This window comes from Chrysemys picta, chromosome 9 (genome assembly GCF_011386835.1).
Source record: "Chrysemys picta bellii isolate R12L10 chromosome 9, ASM1138683v2, whole genome shotgun sequence".
Classification (NCBI taxonomy): Eukaryota; Metazoa; Chordata; order Testudines; family Emydidae; genus Chrysemys; species Chrysemys picta.
Window position 1 is genome coordinate 93,056,592 of NC_088799.1, and position 24,073 is coordinate 93,080,664.

Here is a 24,073-nt window from a genome sequence, read left to right on the forward strand (position 1 = left end):
TTTCACAATATAGAACCTTCCGGGGGGGCGGGATGTCTGAAGGTAATCCTTGATGACTGTGGAAAAGTAGCCATATTGACAGCTCTAGAAACTGGAGTCCTCTGTTTATCCATGTGTAGGGTACAACACAGAAAGAAGCAGTGCCAGCATCCACACTCGTTTCACCAACATGTTTCCGCCCTGACGTGGAGGGACGAAAAGGTCGTTTGGGCTCTATGCTCACTGAATCCTTGACATCTCTGCTGAGATTACCAAGAAATGTTGGTTTGCAGGTTGGAGACACCTGTTTCCTGGGAGCTGTATTGAGACCTACAAACTAATTCCACATTGGACACTGAAAACAGGAGTTTTCTATTCTTTACCTTGTACAGTGCTGAATTTCATCCTAATGGTTTTGCATCATGCAGGTGTTATTTTCATTGTCTTAATGCAACTGAACAAGAAAATCTTGGTATGCAAAATCACTGTATTGATGATCAGTTGAATAATTTTGCTTGCAAAGATACTTAATCCTGGCTCAACGGGAGGGGATGGATAAGCTGACCTCTTGAGGTCTCTTATAGCCCTTCTTTTCTATGAGTCGGTGAATACTGTACATATGGTTTACATACATGTCTGTTTTACCTACCGCATGTCATTTATTTTCACAGGGCCGCCATGTTAAGACAGGACAACTAGCAGCAATCAAGGTTATGAATGTTACTGAGGTAAGTGAGCATCTGTGGAAAAAACAGTCGTCTGGATATAAGCAAAAAGGACATATAAAACAACCAGCCAGATCACTACAGAGTTAGATAACTTATCGGAGAAGATGATCTGCTTGCATAAGTACTGCTTGCTGGGAATTGGGTTTTTTTTCCTAATGTGCTGAGGCTGGTTGTATGAGCAAGTTTTTTTGTTTTCAATCATGTTTGTACAATGGGAGCAAAGCAATCAGGGCCAGTGGATCTGTATATTTTTGCTAGTCTATAATGAAGAAAAGAATTTTCTTCCTGCTTATTGCTAGTTGATTATCTGTTTCCAGAGATAGCAAATAGAAGATTTCCTGTAGCTCTGAGCTGCCCCTGTTGTGTTTCATCACATCCTTTCCCCTCACACGCCAGCTATTCCTCTGTGCAGTACAAAAATCTAGGGCATTGTAGTCACACTGACAGCAAGCAGGAAAGAACATGTTAGAGTTGCAAATGTTGCTTCTTTTTATCAGATAGATGAGAGAAGGAGACAGTTTAATTGGCACAGTCCTTGCTCGCATTTATAAAGTGGTGTCAGAGTTAGAACATAGTGTCACAGAATTTGCTAAGCATTGATTTTTTTGTTCCTCCTCTGATCAGTGCAGCTGGTTTTATAGTACAGCAACTTGCCACCTCAAGACAATATTAGCATGAAAGGCCAAAAAACTTTCGCCCCCTAGAGTTTCCTGCAATTCAGTTTCTTGCGTATTGTGGGCCTGATTCTCATTTACACTAAAGGACTTTCTACACATTAAAATTAATCCAGAATAAGGTAGGGCATTTAAAGCAGAATAGGTATATAATAATGCCATGTGTGGACATTCTTATTTTTGATTATAAATGCCTTTTCTGGTGTAGTGTAATCCACTTCCAAAGTGGATTGAGATAGTAAAGAAAAAGGCATTCTTATTCCGAAATAGAAGGCCTGGTCTATAGTTAAAACTTATACTGGCATAGCTATGTCTGTTATGGGTGTAGATTTTTACCAACCTAACTGAGCCAGTATAATCCCTAGTGTAGGCACATTTATGGAGATATACTTATACCTCTCTCATAGAACTGGAAGGGACCCTGAAAGGTCATCAAGTCCAGCCCCCTGCCTTCACTAGCAGGACCAAGTACTGATTTTTGCCCCAGATCCCTAAGTGGCCCCCTCAAAGATTGAACTCACAACCCTGGATTTAGCAGGCCGATGCTCAAACCACTGAGCTATCCCTCCCCCCATAAGGCATCAGTGTTGTTGCCAACATAGTTTGTGTCTCTTGGGAAACTGGTGTAAACTATGGCGACAGAAGCACTTTTTTGCTGATGTAAACAGAGTCTACGCTGTGGAGGAAGGGAGGGTTGCTATTATTGCTATACCGGTATCATGATGCTAGCAAAACTTTTCTAGTGTAGACAAGGCTTGACAAGTATCCTCACATGGAGTTATTGCAGTATAGCTATTCCTGGAGAGTTATTCCAGAATAACTCTAAATGCAGACAAGGCCTGAAGTCCTTTTATGCCCTGCTGGCAGCGTACAGAAACTATGGCAATGGGTGGCAGCGTAAAACTCCAAGGCCTGTGAAAAATGTCATGCCCTGTGCAACGTAGTTATGGTTGACCCAACCCCCACCGTAGATGTAGCTAGGTCAATGGAAGAATTGACTTAACTGCCACCCTGGGAGAGGTAGATTTACAACAGTGACAGAAAAAACCCTTCCATCACTGTAATAAGTGAAGCGTAGCTTCAGCGCTGCACCTGTTCTTCTGTATAGTGTAGACGTATCCTAAGAAAAGGAGGATTTAAAGCAGAATTAAGTATAGTGTAACTCACACCCACTTTAAGGCCCTTTTACACTGCCAGGGTAATACAAATGGACCTTAGTATGAATAAAAACCAGGCTCTATATCTTTATAAAAGATACTTGTGTACATATATAAGGTCAAACTACTAAGGTTTTGCTCTTCTGTCTGTGGAGAGGGTACATTTTTGAAATGATTGTATCAGTAAAGGGCTGGGACTTTGCTTCTAGCTCTGGGGAAACAGGCCTAGCCATCTACATTGTGTTGTAGAAATGAGTCCCCGAAGAGGAAAGGTTTTTGGGGAGTGGCAGAGGTTGAATGTGTGGTAGGGTGTGAACCCAGATCTGAGCATCTCCAGACTTCAAGAAAGGGATCAGCTGGGAAGGGGCTGCCAGAGACCCAGAGCTGACACAGTGGCACAGAGCTGTTATATGGATAGCTTTTGCCTCCCACTGAACCCCAGGGATTCACAGGGGTTGGAGGTGGTCCCAGTGGCCTGATCCATGGGCAGGTGATAGAGACCACCACAGGGAGTATCAGTGTGAAAACTCAAGGCAGGGAACTTTACCGAGATCTCCTCCCTTGTGCTGCACACACTTTGATAGTCTCCACGTTTAATTAACGGCATATTGTATGCACCAGTACGCTGTTGGAAACCAAACTTCAATGAAAGATAAGATAACCCAGAGGCCCAGATTCACTGATTCACATCAGTATCTGTGTGCGGTACTGCAAACACAAAGCAGCCATAATCGTGCTTAATTGACTGGTTAATCCTGGTTTACAGCTGCTTTGCATCCCCATAGCAGCACAGAGCGGCTGTGGTGTATTGATGGTATCTGACCCACTACTTAGGGAGCTGCACAGCTGAGGATTTACCAATAACAGATCTGGTTGGCTTTGGTTTGAATCATCCCACACAAAATTGATTGTGTCTTTTTAAGAATTCTGCAGCGCTTCAAGGCAAAGTCTTTAGAGCTGGTGTAACCCCTTCTGGGGTTTTCCCTGGTGCTCTCCCCTCTCAGCCCTGTTTAGTATAAGAGCTCTTATGAGTTCATAGCTTGTTGCAGTAGGACGGCAGGCAGAAGTTTTTATTGATGTCAGTTTGCCATTTCACAGCTGAAAAGTTTCCAGGGGATTAGGGTGACAGCCTGGTGCTTGGGAGATCAAGTCTGCTCTGCCACAGGCTTCCTGTGTGACATTGGACATGTCATTTATGCCCAGATCCTCAAAGGTATTGAGGTGTCTAACTCCCTTTGATTTCAATAGGAGTTAAATACCCTTAAGGATCTAGGCCAGAGGTTCTCAAACTGGGGGTCAGGACCCCTCAGGGGGTCGTGAGGTTATTACATGGGGGGGAAGGTCATGAGTTGTCAGCCTCCACCTGCTTTGCCTCTAGCATTTATGATGGTGTTATAAAATGTGTTTTTAATTTGTAAGGGGGGCCACACTCAGAGGCTTGCTATGTGAAAGGGGTTACCAGTACAGAAGTTAAGAGAACCACTGATGTAGGCCTTAGTCTCTCTGGGGCTTGATTTTCCATCTTTAAAAAGGGGATAATAGTTCTTCCCTACCTCCCAGGGCTGATGTGAGATTAAGTGAGCTGCTCATATACTACAGGATTAGAAGTATTTTAGATTGAACTACTTTCATTCTCCAAGAATTCACTGTACTAAAATTGGTTGCCTGCTAAAGGTTCAGTGTTTCTCGCACAACAGTATGGTCAGGCTGGGATTAAGTTATTTTCTGTTCCTTTGGGCTTGAAAACCGGGTTTGAAACATATGAAGTAAAGTCTTGAAAAATATCACAATGCATCCCCTCTAATGTGCTGAATATGCACCACATCTGAGGGCACATTCCCGGGGCGGTCGACTTGTAATAGACAGTGGGGCACATTCATAATAAAGTGATGTGAACCGAAGAGCTTCCTAGCCCTCCTGGAGAAGCCTCCGTCGTTCTTGTCTTTAGGTTACAGCCTTTGCTTGTTCAGTGCTGAGGACTGTGGCAGCTTTAGAGCTGAGTAAATCTGTTCTCTCTCTAGCATGCGCTGCGAGATTTGGCGCTGCTTTCTTATGATCGCAGCAGGATGCTGTGGTCAGGGTGGGATCATCTGGACATCTGTCAGGAAGTGCTGTAGTGTCATATTACAGGGAGGGGCGTGGGAGCTTTAAATGACTACATGAAAGCTGAGGGTAATGTGTGCTTCTGTGCCTCTTTACACAGGCTCTGCTTCCTGTTAGCTGATCACACCTAGCAAACAAAGTGTTTGCAAAGAGATCCGATTCCTGCTGAATTACTCTCCCTGTGGAGCTGTGTCTACCAAGGGAGCGGCAGGCTGTCCCTGTGAATCTCTTGCTTTCAGTCTTTCCAGTTATTTCAGTGCTATTTATTTAAATGAAAAACTAATATCGGTGCCATAACAGTCGTAAGGGAGTCTCCTGGCAGTGTGAGTATCAGCCTCATCTTGTTTCCTCTTGAGGTTGGAGGTGTGTGCTGCTGCTACCTACCGGATAGGGCCACATTTTCAAAAATAGCCTTTGAACATGAGCCTGTAATTTTGTGCATGCAAACATCTGTGCCCAGAAATAACTCGGTTTGTGTGGGGAAACAGCAGCGGCGCCTGCACACCCGAGAGCGACTTTTATTCCTTTGCCAGCAACATTTACAAGCAGATTTCAAGGCCCTTTGGAAATGTGGCCCATCGTAGTATTAACAAGGAGAAGATTAGGATTGGAATCATGAGCGTATGGATGTATCCAACCACTGAGGCTACTTCCCCCTCCTTCTCCATGACCCCCATCTACTGAAGGCCCTTATATCACCCCTTTTGCTATCGTATCTCAACATCTCACAGTCTTTCATATATTTATCCTCACAGCACTCCTGTGAAGGATGGAAGTGCTATTGTCCCCATTTTAATTAGGTCTCCCAACTCCCAGACCAGCACACTATTCCCAGGACCATCTACCCTCTCTCATCCTCTGATCTTCCACTGACACCTCCTACCACTTTCCAGTAACCAGCTTCACGCAGTATCTCAGCTCCCAAACTGAGAAACCCCCGTTTCTGTCTTTTTTACCTTTTGAAGACCTGCCCGTTGTGCAATTCGCACCTCTGTCTCTGTAGGGGCAGAATAGTTTAGATGGCAAGGCGTGTTCCCCAGTGGCTGAGTCTCAACAGAGAAGCCCGTTTTCTCAACACTTAGAATAACTGAGCAGCATAGCACAGTATCTGAGCATCATCAGAGATACTGGAGTCTGGCCTAAGGACATCTGAAGGTAGTGTGGGGGTGAAGGAATATCAGGAATGGCAAGGAGGGTGATTGCAAGGATTCTGGGAAGCTAATAAGGGCAAGAGATGAATCTAGGGGTCGTACTAGCTGGAGATAGGAAAAACGTTTACCTACTTACTTATATGGCCTCCATTACACTAGTGCACTTCACAAACATGCATTTATGTACATTCTCAATGCCCCAGTTAGGTAGGGAAGGATTAATATGTTCATTTTACAGATGGGAAAAGAGAGAGACAATGACTTTGCCCAGTGGCTCCCAGGAAGTCTGTGGCAGAACTCAAATCTCCTAAGCCCCAGATCTGCATGCCCTAATAGGGAGAAGAAGGGCGTGTGGGGGTTTCATCACCCCCACAAAAGTCTATAACTGGAGTAGCTGGGGTATGGGTGAGCATACAATTTATTCTGCCCATCTTCAGTTATAACCACATACCTGTGTGTCTTTCTGACCCTGGAGAAAACATTTAATACACTTTTTAAAACAAAACTGGGTTTGCTTAAATACAGCAACCAGCAAACAAACCGGGACACCATAAAAGTTCTGAAGGAAAGAGACAGAAACGAAAAAGAGGCAGGAATGCACCAGCTCAAAGAGAAGAGCTAGTCACTGGGGGATTCTGGGAAACCCATCTAGCTGGGGAGTTCCACAGGCTGAGCCCATAAATGGTCAAGTCCCTGAGGGGAGAGAAGGTCATAGAGTTTAAGGCCAGAAGGGACCACCACAGATAATCTAATCTATCCCAGGCCATTAAACACCACCCATCCACCCTCACCCCAAAACCCACCACCAGAATGAGACCAAAGTATTCCAGCCCCTCTCCTCTCCCTCCCCTCCACCCCCGGAGACTAAACTGTTGTGTGCCATTGGCAGAGAACAGCATGGGCTGAGGTGCACCAATGCCCAACTCTCCTGCAAGGGCAGGGAGTTATGTGAGATATATGCCCAGATGATCCTGGCAAGTGATTTGCACCCCATACTGCAGAGGAAGGTGATAAAAGCCCCAAAGTCTCTGCCAGTCTGACCTGGGGGCAGATTCCTTCCCGGCCCCATCTTTGCCCAGGATTATTAATTCAGGCATTGAAAATGCTTTTTGCTATCTGTATGTATCTAAATGGATCATTTGAAAGGTCAGGCTGGCTTTATCCTCTGACTTCCCTCCCCACCCACCCATTTCCATCCCTATGTCGGTGCTGACTAGAATCCACAGGGAACCAAAGCTCCTGCCCCCTTCTAGAATCCTTATGAATGCTAGGAAGGAACTTGTAATGGTTAGAGAGGGGCAGGACCTTCTCCCATTAGCCAAGAGAGTTGGCCAGTTTCTCACTCCCAGTTGATTGCGGAAACCTCCCTCCCCTACTGCCACATGGCTCAAGATGGTGGCCAGGCCTGGAGAGCGAAATATGACCTTCTAGGGTTGTGCAGCAGATGCTCTAGTGTGTGCCTGCTGAGAGCTGCTGTGAGGAATTCAGCTTGAGTCATCTAGAATTCTCTTGGTGGCTGTCCCAGCTATGCCCAGCTCCTCTTCACCTTCTTTAATTACGCTGGATAGCATCTAGGGCACAATCAAACCCAGAGTTCAGAGTTCTCCCTTTCCTCTTCATTGCAGATGTAAGATAGATGAAGTAGTTGGGGTACTGTGTGCAACTTGAGAGCCATGTGGTCAGCAGAGCGGCTGTTTTCATACTTCAAAGTTGATTTTGCTTTGAGTGGAGCCATTTTACACTTCTAGTTTCCTCAAGCTTAAGACCATTATTTTTTCTGTATTTATGGTCTGGCAAAATTTCTCTTCTGGATTAATGTCATTGGGTAACCACATGGCCACCGTGTGTCTATTGGGAATGGTTTTTTGGTGTTTTATACTAGAAGATGACCCACTTCTAGGACTTCTTGGGGGGTTTTGGCTCCAGCCTATCACTCCTCCATGTGTCTCACCCCTCCCCACCATACAGCCGGTATAGGACAGTGTCACTGTTTTTGTGAAACATTCGTGCTGACAGTTAATGGAATGCTTTAATGGCAAGGCTACTGGAAAACTGTGGGAAAGGGCAGAAAAATGTCCTGCAAGTGCCAGCCATTTTTCTCTTCCAAGGGACCTTCTTTTTCATCAGCTACTAAGTGCCAGGATATTTTGCAACAAAAGGTAAACTAATTATCAGCCTTATTTGGTTCCTTTTAGCCAATGCAGGCAGACAGCTCCTTACCACAGTGCACATGTAGCTGCAGTGTTCCAATAATGGCAAAGCAGGCAGCTAAATCCACACGCACTTCACTTGGAACCACGTACCATCTCTTGAGGATGCTAATACAGACAGCTGAGTCCATAAAGAAAACTGCCAATCAGAGACAGAAACATCCCAGCTAGCTAGTTATAAAGGAGCCTGGATTCTCCATTGGACCAGAGATTTCTGTTCTCAAAGAAGGATAATCTCATGGAGGATGCCACTAGATGCTACCAGTGACATTATTTCTAATTCATTATAGTGTTGTTATTTATTTATGTTGCAGTAGCACTCCGAAGTCCCAGCCAGAGATCAGAACCCCATTGTGCTAGGTGCTGTGCAAACACAGAACAAGAGATGGTCTCTGCCCCAAAGAGTTTACAAACTAAGTATAAGACAAGAGAACAGGTAGATACGACAGGCAAACAGGGGAGCACATGGATACAATAATCCTCAGCATGATAGGCAGTGGTTTCTGCACTCCAGATGCCTGACTGTTGTCCAGTTTTCTGTAGGCAACTCTACACTCTGCTAGACTAACCCTAAGATGAAGAGAAAAGAACAGAGTTCTAATCCTGGCTTGGCTTCTGAATTGCTTTGTGGCCTTGGGCAAGTCACTTCCCCTCTCTTGGTTTCAATTTCCCCGGCAGCAGTACGAGGAGGATAATCAATTCCTTGGGGGTATCAGGAGGATGGATTAGTTGATGTATGTATGTACTATGCTTTAAAATGTGTAAAGCCCTCTTTAAATATGAAATGTTAGTCGTGATATTTTATTTCGCTTAAATCTGGTTAATTTCTCCATGACTAAATGACTTTATATGTAACCCACTGAGGAGTGAGTTATAGGTCCCCGTCTGTTCTCAGTCCACACAGGATATGGGTCTATTACAGCCGCAATTAGACAAGTACGGCTGTTGAGCTCAAGCTGTAACAGCTCGTAATTTAGGTGCCAGGTTCAATCCCTGGTGTGTCAGTCTTAAACAGAAGAATGAAGAGCTTGCTCCTGTGATTGTAGGAGGGCCTACCCCTTGATTTCAAAGAACAAAGGGTTATGAGAACAATGCAATGATCTATACGTTACCATCTTTACTGTGTTCTGCTCTTGCTACAGAACGAGGAGGAAGAAATCAAACTGGAAATAAATATGTTAAAGAAATATTCTCATCACCGGAATATTGCGACGTATTATGGAGCATTTGTAAAGCAGAGCCCCGCAGGCCAGGATGATCAGCTCTGGGTAAGGGTTGAATCCCATCTGTGTTCATCTGATTTCCCTGGGAGAGCAAATCTTCATTGGGAGCGCCAGTGTGCTTAGCTCTGAGTCTAACTCAATGATCCAGATTTTGCTTTGAGGACCACTTTGCAAGAGAGAGACTTTCTGCCTGCCTATCTGCCCCACTTCTGATTGAGAAGTGAATTGGAGAAGGAGCACAAGTGGGACTTGGTACATTTTATGGTGACATGGTACCTGTAAGACTCCTAGGTAGTCAAAACACAAAATAGTTTTTGTAGATAAATCAAAAGAATTCCTTTTTTTCCCCCTATGAAAATGTAAATTGAAAATCCATGTTTTCAGTTTTCCTGGGTTTGATTTCATTTGTTCCTTTTAGGTCTTTCCCACCTTTGCGCCTCCTTTTCTTGTTTTTTTTTTTCCCCTTCCTCTTTTTCCGGTGGCAAAATGGAAACAGCAAAAAATGGGAGAGGAAGGAAAAATAAACACCAAAACATTCAGTAAAAATATTGGTGATCATTTTTTCAAAATCAGTTCTCTCTGAAAAATGAGAAATAAAAACATTTTCTGAATGTTCTCAAAATCTCCCCCGCCCCGCAATTTGCTCTAGTAAAGAAAGATGTGCCCACAGAACTGTAATAAGTGAGAGGCATTGCTGGATTGTTTTACACCAGCAGCAAAGTGAAATGAACATTTACTCCACTTGCAATCCTTGGAGGTAGCACCATCCGTTTATAGTTAAGCCTAACCGTGTAAGACCAGAACTTCCATAGTGTGTTTAAATGGGGGTTGTGTTTGTGTTTGCCTCTCTGCAGTTGGTGATGGAGTATTGTGGAGCTGGCTCGGTAACAGATTTGGTAAAGAAGACAAAAGGTAACTGTTTCAAGGAGGACTGGATTGCGTATATCTGCAGAGAGGTTCTCAGGGTGAGTCTTGCTAACAGAGTTTGTTCGTTGCCACTTGACAATGTGAAGAGTTTCCTGTAATAACTACAAGATGTGGCACGAGGGCTGCTTTGTTGTCAATAAAAGAGGATGTCCCAAGTTACTTCCCAATCTTCATTCTTTGCTACTTATTTCTCCTGGATAGTACAGAAACCAAACCAATTTCTCATTGTTTTTTGTGAAATACAGACAAGCCTGGTAGCAAGGGTTACATAGTAAGCCAGGCTGAAAAGATCCAAGCCCATTAGTGAGATATTGATCTATCATCATCACCATGGAGTTTTACCCATTTTTAAATAACAGTGAGATAAACATGTATTATGGGAACTGCCATTCAAATGACATTTGTTAAAATAGTGCATTAAGGCTTCAAGGGTCTAAAGTCTTTTATTTGTGTAGGGACAGAGATGGGTGGTCTGTCTGATAGGACATCAGATAGCCCACTTGGATGTGGGACTGGACTGCTGATTTGAATAGATACCAAATCCATGAGTCACTGAGGGCATCTGTTCTCTTGCTGGGAATTACTTTTTCCCACAAATGGAGTAGCTCCCCTGATCACCTGGAAATTTTGTTGTCGGGGACCTCAGCTTGCTATCATTACCAGGGCCCACCACAGTCTGCATTCTGCCTCCATGTGGGGACATGAAAGGCCACATTTTCAATGGAGGCGTAAAAACCTCCCATCTGTCCCTGGCAAATGGGTAACTGACTGTGAGACGTGCAGGTATGCGGTTACTCACTGTTCAAGTGCAAAGGCGGGTTAATTTTTGTGGACACGTGTGCCGTTTTACTTGCACTGCCATGGCATCCCCATTAGAAAATTTGGCTTTACAAGCCCCCTTTTAATTTAAATACTGCAACTTAAGATGATAAATACACGTTAGTGTAGGACAAAAGGGAAGGGCTACGCCCATCTCCCTGTGAAAACTGACGAAGAGCATGTGTGGAGGGTGACCTGTCGGCATGTGGGGCAAGGAAATTGTGGACGAACGTTGGATTTTGTCAGAAGCTGGCTGTGTTTCTAGTCATATTAGAGAGGGCAAACATTTTTGGTGGGTCTTTTGCTTCTCGTCTGCATCAGTTCAATATACAGTATTCCATTATTTCTAGCCTCGTTTAACTAATGTTTTGAAACTAAAATAGTCTCGGATGGAGATGTGATCACCAGTGATGGAAGTCTGCGGGAATCTGGCTCTCGATACAGGATTTAATCCATTGCGACCAGTCTTTTGTTCTCTGCATACTCCATACACAGCACTCTGCACGCTGTGCAAACACTTTGCTATTCACACCCCCGTTTCCTCTTTAGTGTGCCTTTAACACATACTGTAAATGGGCATCCCTCTGATTCTGAAATTACAGTGTGCAATTTTAGGGCCTCTTTCTCCTCTTGTCATCAGAGATGGTCTCCTGCTGTCAGACCTGTGGGAGCGAGAAGAAAATCAAACCCATTGTTGCTTTCTTCTCTTACTGCTAAAACGGTGTCAATGAACGTGTTGCTGCCAATCGCAGCTAAAGAATTTTAGATTAGTAAATTTTAGTCCCTTTTCTCCATTAATATAGCCAGAACAAAGCAAAAGAACTTCATGGGACAAAAATTCCAAAGCTATGAAATGGATAGAAAAAAGCTAGAACCATGTGATTTTCTTGCAGGGTTTGGCACATCTTCATTTTAATCACGTTATCCACCGAGATATTAAAGGACAGAACGTTCTCTTAACAGAAAATGCAGAAGTAAAACTAGGTAAGTTTCTCTCAATTTTTTCTAGAAACCCGTTAGTTAAAGATATGCTGAGGTTTCCGTGTTAACCGGAAAAGGATATCTAATAACCCAAGAGTGAAAAATATATTAAATATAGTTGTAAAGACTTACATTTATATGGTGCCTTTCATACGGAAGGATCCCAAAGGTCTTTATAGGCTCTGTGCATGGGAATTGCTCTCCTCATCTGAAATACAACCATCCCAATAGAGTCAAACTCAGAACCTGTTTAATAGCCCACAGCAACACTACATTATGCATAAGTACCAAATTCAGAATGTAGAAAATTATCCTTGTCGTGTCCTTTCTGCCCAGACAAGTTGGCTGAGGTAATATCTGCTACTGGACCAGCTTCTGTTGGGGAGAGAGGCAAGCATTTGAGCTCACACAGAGCTCTTCTTTGGCCAAAACAGTTTAGATAAATCAGTTTTGAGCAATAAATTCCACTAACCCGTTTTTCTGCTAGAAGTGGGTTTTTAATGAAACTGATAGTCAGTGCTGAGGCCATGACATATACTTCACCCTGTCTAAAGGTCAGCATGAAAAAGTAGTTATGGACCAAGAGTTTCCACCCAAGAGTATTTGCGAGCCCTCTCATTTCCACTTCCCAGGGGTATGTCGCGGTGTGCAGACTATTGACAACGTTTAGCTCTGTGAAAGAAAACCGTGTCAATAGCTCAAAAGCAAATGTGAACAGTTAGGAGTTTGGTTTTTTGAAAGGACGTCACAGGGAATATCAGGCCATTTTTAAAGAGAGTGTATCAAGAACGGTGCTTTTCTCATGTAGGATTTATCTTTTGTTTTCTCTGTTTCATTGTTTCAGGAGTTCAAAAATAAAATAAAAATTATCCTGTGTAGGGTGAGATCCTCAGTAAATGTAAAGCAGCATTGCTCTGACGCCTGGCGGAGATCTGATCTATGTGGTGAAATCCTACCTCCGCTGAAGTCAGTGGGAGTTTTGCCCACTGCAGGGGAGGCAGGATTTCAGAGTCTTTTTTCCATTTGGCAAATGCTCCTGCTGTACTTCTTGAAATGAGCAAGGCCTTTGTTTTGTTTTGTTTTGTTTGCTGCCTTGTTTTGCTGCTAACAACATAACTGATGTCTTTCGCCTATTAAAAAAATAAAGCAAGTACTCTGTATTTTATGTGAGTAGACAGTACTGAAACATTTCTATAAAGTACAAAAGTAAAACTAAAATATTTCCAGAGAAATTTAGCTCAGCCATGTCTGGAAGCCAAGAAGCTGGAAAACTCAGACTTCAGCGATCCAATGTCATTCAACCTTGTTAATGGGCTTTATATAAAAGACTAACATTTCACATCCAAAATACAGAATGCATGATGCTTCAAAGAATAGACACCCACCCATTATTAGATAAGCTTACACAATTTAGTGCTACAATAATTTCATGTTGCCGTATGGTTCTATGAGGTCTGTTTATCAATAGATGTACCAGAAGTTGCATGCAAATAATTTGCTTCATTGGAGTCAAGCATGAAAATCCGCTCATTGGTGCCATGGGTAATAATAGGGTTGTACCCTTCCTAATCTCTTTTTCCTCTATTGCTTACACTAATTGGATACTACTGTAGCTACTCTATGAGTAACACTCAACTTTATGTATACCCTTTTCCCAATTGATCTGATATTGTGCAGAGGTGTTTTTTTAATTAATACAAACACATAGTTACTGAATGTGGGTCCTATTTATTATCTGAGCAATGATGTTTGACAATACAACTAAAAAATCATGTTGAGATGCCACCGCCCATTAGCCTAAAAGAGCACAGCATAACTTACTCCTCTTAATGCACTTAACAGATGGATAAAATGGTGCATTCCTCAAGCATATTCTGAGATAGGAGTGCAGCAAAAAAAGGTCTGTGAAACCATTCAGAATAAAGCATCCATTTCCTTACTAATGTGCTGACCCTATTCAACTTTAACCACAATCAGTAATACTAGAAATCTCCCAGTCACACCTGAACACTTATTTGTTGGTTTTCGTTTTAGATTAAAATACCATTTGAAAATCTTAACCCCCCCCCACACACACCCTCAAAGTAGTGCTTAATCCAAGTATATATTATATTCCATAGTGTCCTATTATAAAGCACTTTGAGACCAATGAAAAGCACTATGTAAGAGTTAGGTATTATTATTATCATGGGAGTACATCCCTACAGTACCCATTCTGCCAAACTTAGCATGGATCATGTTAATTTTAAATTTTCCTTTTGGACTGTCTGATATAAATAGCAGAAAGTGGCTAATTCCCAGCATCTCTGGAGTAGGCTCCATTGGAAACCCTGTATTATAGGAGCTCAAATCTGCTATGCATTGCAACCCTAGAGGTTGCTTTCCAAGCAGAAGCAATAATGTATCGGACACTTTGTCCTATGAATTCAGCACTTGGCTCATTACTTTACGCTTGCTTAACTCTGCAGTGGATTTTGGGGTAAGCGCTCAACTGGATAGGACGATTGGGAGAAGAAATACATTCATCGGAACTCCCTATTGGATGGCGCCCGAGGTCATAGCTTGCGAGGAGAACCAAGACTCAACATATGATTACAGAGTGAGTGTTGTTAGGAATTTAGAATCAATAGTAAAGTAAACAAGTTTTTGCTGTTGACATCCTTTTCAAGTTGTTAACCGAAAGCATTGAAAAAAGGCGTCACCTTCCCTTAAAACCACAGTCATGCAAAGAGCTGTATTTTTAATGTGCGGTTTGTGACCAAAAAAAAAAAGAGGAGTTTCAATATGAATTTATTTTCTTTGTGAACCGTTAACGTACAAAATGAAATACAAAGATGTTTAGAATAAGCGATACTTTCGTACATTTCATTCTCTGAAATCAAGACACAATATCTGGAGATGGCTAGGGTGAAAAGGCCTAAAAAGGGTGATTAGGAAGCAGTGTATCGTTAACATGGCTTCTTTCCTCTGTGATAGCAAATTATTTTCCCTTATGCTTATTGCACAGTCCCCGGGGTAATTTTACAATAATATCACATGTATAATTATTAGCTTAGATCAACAAAAGACTCCTCACTCCAGAAAAGATCACTAACCATTCCCCACAATCATGCTCTTGGGAGAAAAAGTCTGAATGAGTATATGGGTCTTGTCCTTATGACTATATCCGGACTGTTTTCTTGGTGAGATACTCTCTCAACTCATTAATGTCACTGTACAACCATGAACCAAATATCCTCCTCACTGACCCCAAAGAAATAGAGTATTTGTTATTCTTCTGAGGCCATCTGGGCACACTGTAATTTGGATACCATATAATGGCTATCAGAAAATTCTCTGGCTGTCCCCCTTACTATTATAATATGCTGATTTGGCTCTAAAGAGGCACATGATACTGTTTGTCAGCCTCTGGTTGAATATCTTGCACCACTGTCATCATTTACATATCTGCACACACCACTTAGGACAATTTCCAAAGAATGCTTTCTGAATGACTCTTCTCTCCAAGTCCTTGTGTTGGGCTGGTTGACTTCTTTTGTGTATCTTGTCCTTATAACAACTGGGTAACACAAGGATCATCAAAATTACATCTGTTGTTGCAGCTGTGGCATATTCAGAGCTCATATTAGTCCCTCTGTTTTCTACTGAGTCCAAGGGCATGATTCTGATTTACACTGCTTTGCCACTGTTGAAAAATGGCCTTTCACCCATTTAAAGGCATCTTCACATAAGAGAGAATCAGGTCCAAAGACTTATTCGTTGCCTTTTTCATACTGTATAAACCTTATGCCAAAGACTCAAGAAATGTATCCGTTCGCTCCCATCTGTACCCCCAATTCTATTCCTATTTAGCACATTTTCTAGTGATGACTGAAGGGTCTCCCCAGTTTGTGTGGTTTCCCTGTGTTGAATAACTTATGCCCACATTGCCCTAGCTCCAGCCAGATTCCCCAGACTGCAGTCCAACACTGATCAGCCGGGGGTTTCCAAAGTGCTGATTCAGAGACACCGTTGTTATTCCGAAGCGTGGACTAGGGCAAGTATTTATAAACATTGCTGATATGGTGAGTGAAAAGCAGGAAGCTGTTCTGCTATGCCCATGACTTCTCACGGGTCCTGCTTTTCAAAAATAAAAAAAACTTCCCACCAAAAAATGCAGCCCTTCCTAGCTCACTAGCCTGGTTTCTCCGTACACCCCTAAGCATCAGCCCAAGGTTATCTGAAGCTTGCGTGCATGTCCCATCATCACCAGAGTCTAAGCCCTGGCCTACACTGGGGGGGAGATCGATTTAAGTTATGCAACTTCAGCTACGTGAATAACGTGGCTGAAGTCGACATACTTAGATCGACTTACCATGGTGTCTTCACCAAGGTGAGTCGACTGCTGTTGCTTCCCCGTCGACTCCACCTGCGCTTCTTGCGGAGGTGGAGTACAGGAGTCGACGGGAGAGTGCTTAGGGGTCGATTTATCGCGTCTACACTAGACGTGATAAATTGATCCCCCCTGGATCGATCGCTGCCCGCTGATCCGGCGGGTAGTGAAGACATACCCTTACTGTACTACAGTGGGTGGCCATTCGTTTAGCACTTTTTCTGAAAGACCTCCCTTTTCTTGCTTTCAGTCATTAGTTAAATGACGCAGGATCTGAGCCTGAACCCTCTTCAGCTCCCACTGAAATCCAGTGTCCTCCTCAGGATCAGGCCCACAGTCTGCAATGCAAGCTGTTTCTAGCCTTGTAAAGCTCTGTGGGTTGGCTTGGCACTGTATACATTGTGAAGGTGTCGTCTTAGGGCCAGGTCGGGCATGAGTAGCTGTCGATTAAGGACTTTTGCTCCAAGTCTCCAAGGATTTTTCTTCTGCCGGTATTTTGTCTCATTTTCTGCGTAACAAAGCGCTATGAGACTTCAGGGTGTCCTTATCTTTTACATAATAATCATAGAGATCTCCCATAAATTTATTTGGATAAATGTATCTGCCTAGGTGCATATGTCCACAAAAAGAGAGAAGTGTTGCACACCACTAAGCAAGTGGAAGCCTGGTTATGTCCTTAAAGTGAATAGCATTACTCCTGATTTACACCTTTGTGATCAGAATCTGGCCACTTGGGTTTATGATGCCATGTAATATTCATAGAGGAGACTCCAGTCTTACCTAACTGAACTAAGTTTATATTTCTATGTAAATCTGAATACATAGTTCTGCTTTTCTTCCCACTGGCTGGTAACTTGTCCATGGATTGAAATACCTTCCATGGGCCTGACTGCCATCTCCCTTCAACCAGTGTAGGAAAGCAGTGGGGTGAGAGCAGTATTTGGCCCAGTGGGGTCTCACCTGTGCACCTCTTCTGTAACAGAGGAGAGAATCTGGGCCATGACTTCACATGGGCCCTTCTATATTCTGGAACTTTTGTTTTAAAGATGAAAGGTCTGTATTTCGGGGCTGGTTATTTCAAGGATGAATCAGCTGTACCAAGTTGTGTGGGAAATGGAAAGCGGTCCATTAGCACATTTCCTACAGGCTCAGCTGGGAACGGGAGGGAGCAAAATGGATGTCACTCACAAGAAAAGACCCTTCCATGGAACTCTAGGCAAGCATTATGGTTTTTTTAACCCTACATACTACAAGTTACGTCATTCACGGTTTCTTTTCCTACAGAGTGACTTGTGGTCTCTGGGAATCACAGCTATAGAAATGGCAGAAGGAGCTCCTCGTAAGTGACTGGGTATAGTTCTTTGTTAAATAGTTAGCCTAAATTTCATAGACACGTTCTGTCCTGCTAGGTTAGCTTATCTCCTGCTCGTGTAGGGTGTGTATACCGGGTTCAGCTCTGACTGCCTCTTTTCAAATAATTAGTTATTTGACTCTTTTCCTATCTCTGCTCCTTTGCTCACCCTTTTTTTCTTTTGATTCTCTCCTTCTGTTTCTTCACTCCTTGCCTGCCTTTGGGAAGATAGGGAAGCCATATGTTGCCTTCTAGAGCTGAGTTTAGTAGTGTCACTTCATTGATCGTTATATGTGGATATAGATGAGCAAGAGCGATTAAAGCTTCAGCGTAAATTTGGGACAGTTTTAGTTTTGGGGCTTCTACAGAGAAAAGCATCCCTTGAAAATGGTCCCCCTTCCTGTTGTGGCACGAGTCTTCACCCTGTAATTCCAGATGGAGGATTCCTCCAGGAGGTTGGATTAGGGGCCAGTGTCAAGAAAGAGCTATTCACCTTCACGGTGCATCAGTGGGTGGGCTAATCCACCTCTTTGGCCTTCCCAGTTCTCCATTGTGCTGCAGCCCATGCAGTCATGCGAAGTGAAAATGTTACTGAAGCGAAACACGATCAGATCTGAATGGGAGTGTTTCACTCCTGCTTTGCACTGGTGTAAGTGGCTGTCTGAGGTGCAGTGTAATGGAGAATGGGGCCCCCTAGAGAATAGAATTTTGGTCTGGAGTAAGCAATTTTGGAGATCTGTGGAGTGAGACTCCCCGCCCCAGAACAGCAAAAATACTTCAGCCACACGTCAATCACAATTCTGATTTGCTTCCATGATCTCCTCCCTCCTGCAATTTTCTTGCTCCTCCAGACACTCTCCTACAGCCACATGGCACCACAATTCTGTCAGCATGCTTCTGGCATAAATTTTCTTTCAATATTATCTACCGAAGTCAGATACTCCTGATATAAGACACAATTGTAGAATGTAATTTAGATGCAGGGTCCTGGTTATCTAGCATTGTTGTAGACTATTACCCTTGTGCAACAGGGTAGGTTTGTGCCTAGGAGCACAAGGCACGTGGGATGTTCTGCAGCATAATGGTGTGAAGACACAATAGGGGTGTTTGGCAATTGATGAACCTGCTGGAGGGGATCCTATTTATAGTCTAGGACCTGGCCTATGCTAGAGAGCACCTGGGCTGTGTTTATCAACCAGTCAAGATACAAGTCAGGCCAAACTGAGTTCTAAAGCATTTTCACAAATCACCCTCCAGTCTAGCTAGACCTTAGTCTTGAGGCATGAATCTTAGAGGATCTTTTTTATGTAACAAACGTTCTTACTTCACACCATATTTCCTCATTTCAGTTGTATTTATTTATTGTATTTTCACACGGGCTAATGCTAGTAGGCAAATTTTAGGGATGGTGCAATAGTGTATTTATTATTTCTATTGAGGTAGCACCTAGGAGCCCCAGGCATAGACCAGAACTCCAGTGTGTTAGGCACTGTACAGACACAGAACAGTCCCTGCCCCCAAAGAGCTTATGATCCAAGTATCAGACAAGAGACACTAGGTGGATACAGACAGACAGGTGTCAGAACACCAGGAAACAATGAGATAATAGAGCCTGATGCTTCTCTCACACCTGTTCTACGCTAGTGGGGTTCCATTGCCTTTAATAGGCTACATCTACATTCCGAGCCAGGGTTGTCATTCCCCCGCTCATATACACGCACTTGCACTAGCTCGCATCAAGCTAGAATGAGTATCAATAGCAGTGCAACTGCAGTAGCACGGTTGGCGGCAGCTGAGGCATGGCTGAGCCATGCCAACTGTGTACTCACCCGTGTCAGGCAGGTTTGTACGCGGCACGGCTAAGCCATGCTTCTGCTGCTGCCGCCCATCCCCTGCTATTTATGCTCCCCCTAGCTCTACAAGAGTAAGTATCCACGGGCAGAGGACTCGCACCTCCAACGTGTAGAGTAGATGTAGCCATAGAGTTACTTCTGATTTACACCCACGTCCCTGAGATGATCGGGCCTGATAGTCCCCATCCGTGTCATTCAGCCTGCAGTAGCATTTTGGAGAGGCAACCCTCCGCCAACATTTCCACTCCACACCCAGCAAACGTGACACATTGGGAATGTTCAGTGAAATGTACGGGGTGGACTTTCTGGGATAGGACAGGATTTACTTTTTAGTGCTGTTTTCAGCGTTGACTTTCTACAACTAAACCAGGAGTGGGTGTATAGAGAAAAAACCAGTGTACCAAACCCAGCGATGGAAACTTTAGAAAGCACCAATTGGTGTAATAAGTGGGCACAGAGTCCTTAAATACAGCGTATAGGGTGACCAGACAGCAAATGTGAAAAATCGGGACGGGGGTGGGGGGTAATAGGAGCCTATATAAGAAAAAGACCCAAAAATCGGGACTGTCCCTATAAAATCGGGACATCTGATCACCCTAACAGTGTAGCCAAAACAGGTTCTTAGCCATATGCCCAGCTCCAATAGAGCAATGTACCAGTTCCCATGCCAGCTTTCTCTCTTCCTTCTTTTTCCCTTATGTCGCGTGCTATAGAGCGAGGAGGTTTGATAACAACTAGCTTATTGTTTATCTCAGCTGTAAACCAGGCATATTCAAATAGATAAACATTCTGATCCAGAGTTTGACTTTCACATTTAGGTGTAAATGTCCTTTCATCGCTATGAAAATGTGCTTGTTTCATAATCCAGTCAAGCATTCTTTGGCCTTTGTTTTGAACAGAGATATAAAGCCTTAAAAGTCTGAAGGGCTGCATTAATCATTTCAATGGAGTCCTTCCTTTCACTGAATCCTTACATCTCAGCTATCGCAATGTACAGTCCGGCCCACTCAGAACCCTCCTGTGCTGCAAAGCTTTTCCTCCTCTGGGCAGTGAATTCCACTGAATAGCATTGAAGGACACTTCCATCCTTTACAACAGGAGGAATGTTAAAGGGCTGCTACTTCTCATATCAGAAAGAGCTATTACGCACCCTGGGTATGTCAAAGGGGTCAAAGGCCAGGGGAAACCTGACACTGCTTTCACGTACTCTTTAATAGCTTGTGTTTTCCTTTGCAGCCCTGTGCGATATGCATCCCATGAGAGCTCTGTTTCTCATTCCACGAAACCCTCCCCCCAAACTGAAATCCAGAAAATGGTAAAGATATTTTTAAAATATATTTTAGCAGCCTCAGGCTTCTGTGGGTTTTTGATCAGAGACGGTGATCTTATCAAATCTTACAAATGAGGTCTTGTCTACGCTGGTATTCCTGCTACTGATATAATCCCCTCTGCTACTGATGTGAGCTCCAAGTATAGACACAATTCATATTTGAGAAGCATGATCTGCACTGGGGCAGATTACCCCAATTTGAAACCCAGCTAAGCTGCCCTGGTACAAATTGCACTGCCTTGGTGTAACCTGTGCCTTCTCTACGCTAGGGACTTGCACTGGTGGCTGAAATTTCAATGTAGACATGGCTTACGTGGGGTTGCTTTGATCAGTATTTATCAGAAGACCTCCAAGGAAAACCCAGGGTGCTGCAGGCAGTGACGTTGGTGGGCCAGAAGGTGGCACTGTATTCAGATACATCAGTAATGAACACATTCCCTAGCATGAATTTAGGGAGAATTGTGTTTGTCTTTCAGATGAGACATAAAATTGTGATCTTTGATATGTATGGTCATTATGGACTTTTTGTAAGAGAAGCGGTGATAGTCTCATTATTATAGTCCAAATCCAATTTAGGTAATTACTGCCTCCTTAAATTTCCCCTACTATTTCAACTGGATACAGGAGGTGTGAAATTCTGCCCTCGGTTACATTGGTGTAAATTCACTGGAATGTCACAGAGAGCAGAATTTGTCCTAGAATTCTTTCTTGCTCTGTGTCCTGAACTTTCAGGTAGTGGTGTGATATACTGATAAAACTCCTGCTGTATTCCACCCCAGAGGAGGCTGTGCTTTTGTGCTAGCCAAAGCAAACTTTGTAAATACAGCGTCTTGGGATCCTGCAGGGTGAAAGGTACTTTGTAAATTTAAGCAAAATTTTATTTTCATCTGATTTTGTTTGTTTGTTTGTTTGTTTGTTGTTGTTTTTCCCCCAGGTCCAAGAAATTTCTTAATTTTGTTGAAAGTTGCCTTGTTAAAAATTACTTGCATCGTCCATCCACTGAAACTTTGCTTAAGCATTCCTTTATCCGAGACATGCAGAATGAACGGCAAGTGCGCATCATGCTGAAAGACCACCTGGACAGGACCAGGAAGAAAAAGGGAGAGAAAGGTCAGGTTAAAAATAATGCAAACGTAGGCCCTCATCCTGCACAGAGCCTTACGGAAGGTGGAGCTCTATGCAGACACGGTGAAATTCTGGTCCCATTGAAGACAATGAGAGTCTTGCAAGTTGCAAGTGACCTCAGTGGTGGCAGGATTTCACCCACAGCATGTGTCTGCATGGAGCTGATTGCAGGATCAGACCCAAGGCTGGAATTTTAAGAAGGGTTCAGCACTCAGCTGGGCCCAGATTTTCAACAGAAATCAGTTCCCATGAAATCACCTAGATAAATGTCCGGATTTTCAAAGGAGCTCAGTGCATTAAGTGCATTGAAAATCAGGATGTAAATGTCTCTGCAAGAGCTGCAGGAGCTGAGCTCTTTTGAAAATCTGGGCCCCAAGTGACTAAATCACACAGAAGAGATCAATAAATCCATATCCTTGTTTTACTCCTACCTGGGCTTCCAACCTACTGATTTGTCCAAAACCAAGAATCTGAATTTGTAACAACTAAAACAAACTCTAACTTTGTTCTCCAAAGCAAAATTTAGAAAATAATCTGTTTTGGACTAAATGATTGATATTGAATAAATGACCATATGTTGCATGATATCAGCCATGCAGCATAGAGAGAGAGAGAGCCATGGTCTAGTGGCCACTCAACATCTCCGCCTCTCTTTCTCCATCTGTATATTTTATACCTCACAAGGGCATTGTGAAGATTAGTTGAATATTAGAGCCTGTTTGTAAAGTGTAATGAAGGTTAAAAGTGCTGTATAAAGTCTAAGTATTGGTTTGGCACAATGAGATTTTTTTGTATGTGAAATGAAACTATTGCTGCAAGGTATAATTTACTTACTGAAATAATAATACTACATTCTATAGCACCTATCATTTGAGGATCTCAAAGCATTTTGAGCAGTAGCAAACATGAGTAGGAAAACAACTTATTAAAAGGTTACACATTTGCCACTTGTGAAAAAGCTAATGGTAATAATTACATAAATGCTAGAAAACTACATTGTGGGGGGAATTCCTACTTATAGTCGGTGAGCAATGTCACTATTCATTATACACTTCAGTGACTTTAAAAAAAAGTTGCAGAGACCCACTTTCACATTGTGTCCAGCTGGAAATAAAGATGCTGATCGTGTTGGGATGAAATTAAAACTTCAAAGAGCTGCCTTCATGATAAAAGTTGGAAAGAACTTCAGAGTTACAACTTTGCTTCTTTATGAGCTGTTTATACTAAAGCTCAAATTAACCAGTGAACAAGGTGTTTCTCTTTTGTATTTAATTATTTTTATTAATTTTCATATGAATTTAGGGCTGGATTGACTGAAGGCCTCTGTTCATCCACAAAACGGGCATAGCATGGCAGGCAATGGCAGTGCAAGCTTCCTAACATCCTCCCTCCAATCCTGTTCGGAGGCACCCTTCTGCAGATAGTGCCACCGTTTTTTTGGCTTCTTCTAATTGGTTCCAATGTGGACACCTGCTTACTGAAAAGTAGACTAGATCGATGAAACCCATTTAATGTAGACCACTCAATTGGAACAACGTTTTAGCCTTCCGTTTTCAAAGGGCTCTAAAGGAGTTCGTTTCCCAACTCATATTGACTTTCCCAGATCACCTGAGCTGGGTTTGAATGGGTGACCTAACGTTGAAAAACTTGGTAACCCATCTGTAATCATCTGAATGATCTACTCCTTCCGTAAGGAGTTCCATTAATGACTAGCTGAAGATGTCTTTCTTTTCCTTCTTCCATTACACTTTTAAGACTCTTAAAATCTGATACATAAAGGTCCCTGATCCAAAGTCCATTGAAGTCAAAACAAGCCTGTCATTGGCTTCAGTGGGTTCTGAATCGGACCCTAAAGTAATTTGCTGTGATTCTGTGGAACCATTACTTAGGTTAGTATCCGGAGGTAATATACTCCTTATCTGTTTTTTTTTTTTTTTTTAGACGAAACAGAGTATGAGTATACTGGAAGTGAGGAAGAAGATGATGAGCTGGATGAAGATGAAGGAGAACCAAGGTTAATTTTATTAGCTGTGTATAATATTGGACTAACCAAGGCATTTTCATCAAAGGCATCTCTCCTCAGCTAGATG

General features: G+C 42.9%; 1 protein-coding gene across 5 annotated transcripts in view; it reads left to right on the forward strand.

Moving 5' to 3' along the window:
• The window catches only part of NRK (Nik related kinase), a 123,214-nt gene that overhangs the window by 45,201 nt on the left and 53,940 nt on the right, over positions 1-24,073 (forward strand). For 4 of the 5 annotated variants that reach the window (XM_008169038.4, XM_042851102.2, XM_065556689.1 and 1 more), the window contains exons 3-11: positions 651-707; positions 9,145-9,270; positions 10,080-10,190; positions 11,865-11,955; positions 14,421-14,551; positions 17,609-17,663; positions 20,765-20,843; positions 21,793-21,968; positions 23,925-23,997. In XM_008169038.4, coding sequence (XP_008167260.2) covers positions 651-707; positions 9,145-9,270; positions 10,080-10,190; positions 11,865-11,955; positions 14,421-14,551; positions 17,609-17,663; positions 20,765-20,843; positions 21,793-21,968; positions 23,925-23,997 — 899 coding nt within the window. The remainder of the gene's footprint in view (positions 1-650; positions 708-9,144; positions 9,271-10,079; positions 10,191-11,864; positions 11,956-14,420; positions 14,552-17,608; positions 17,664-20,764; positions 20,844-21,792; positions 21,969-23,924; positions 23,998-24,073) is intronic. The other variant, XM_065556690.1, reaches the window with a different exon arrangement.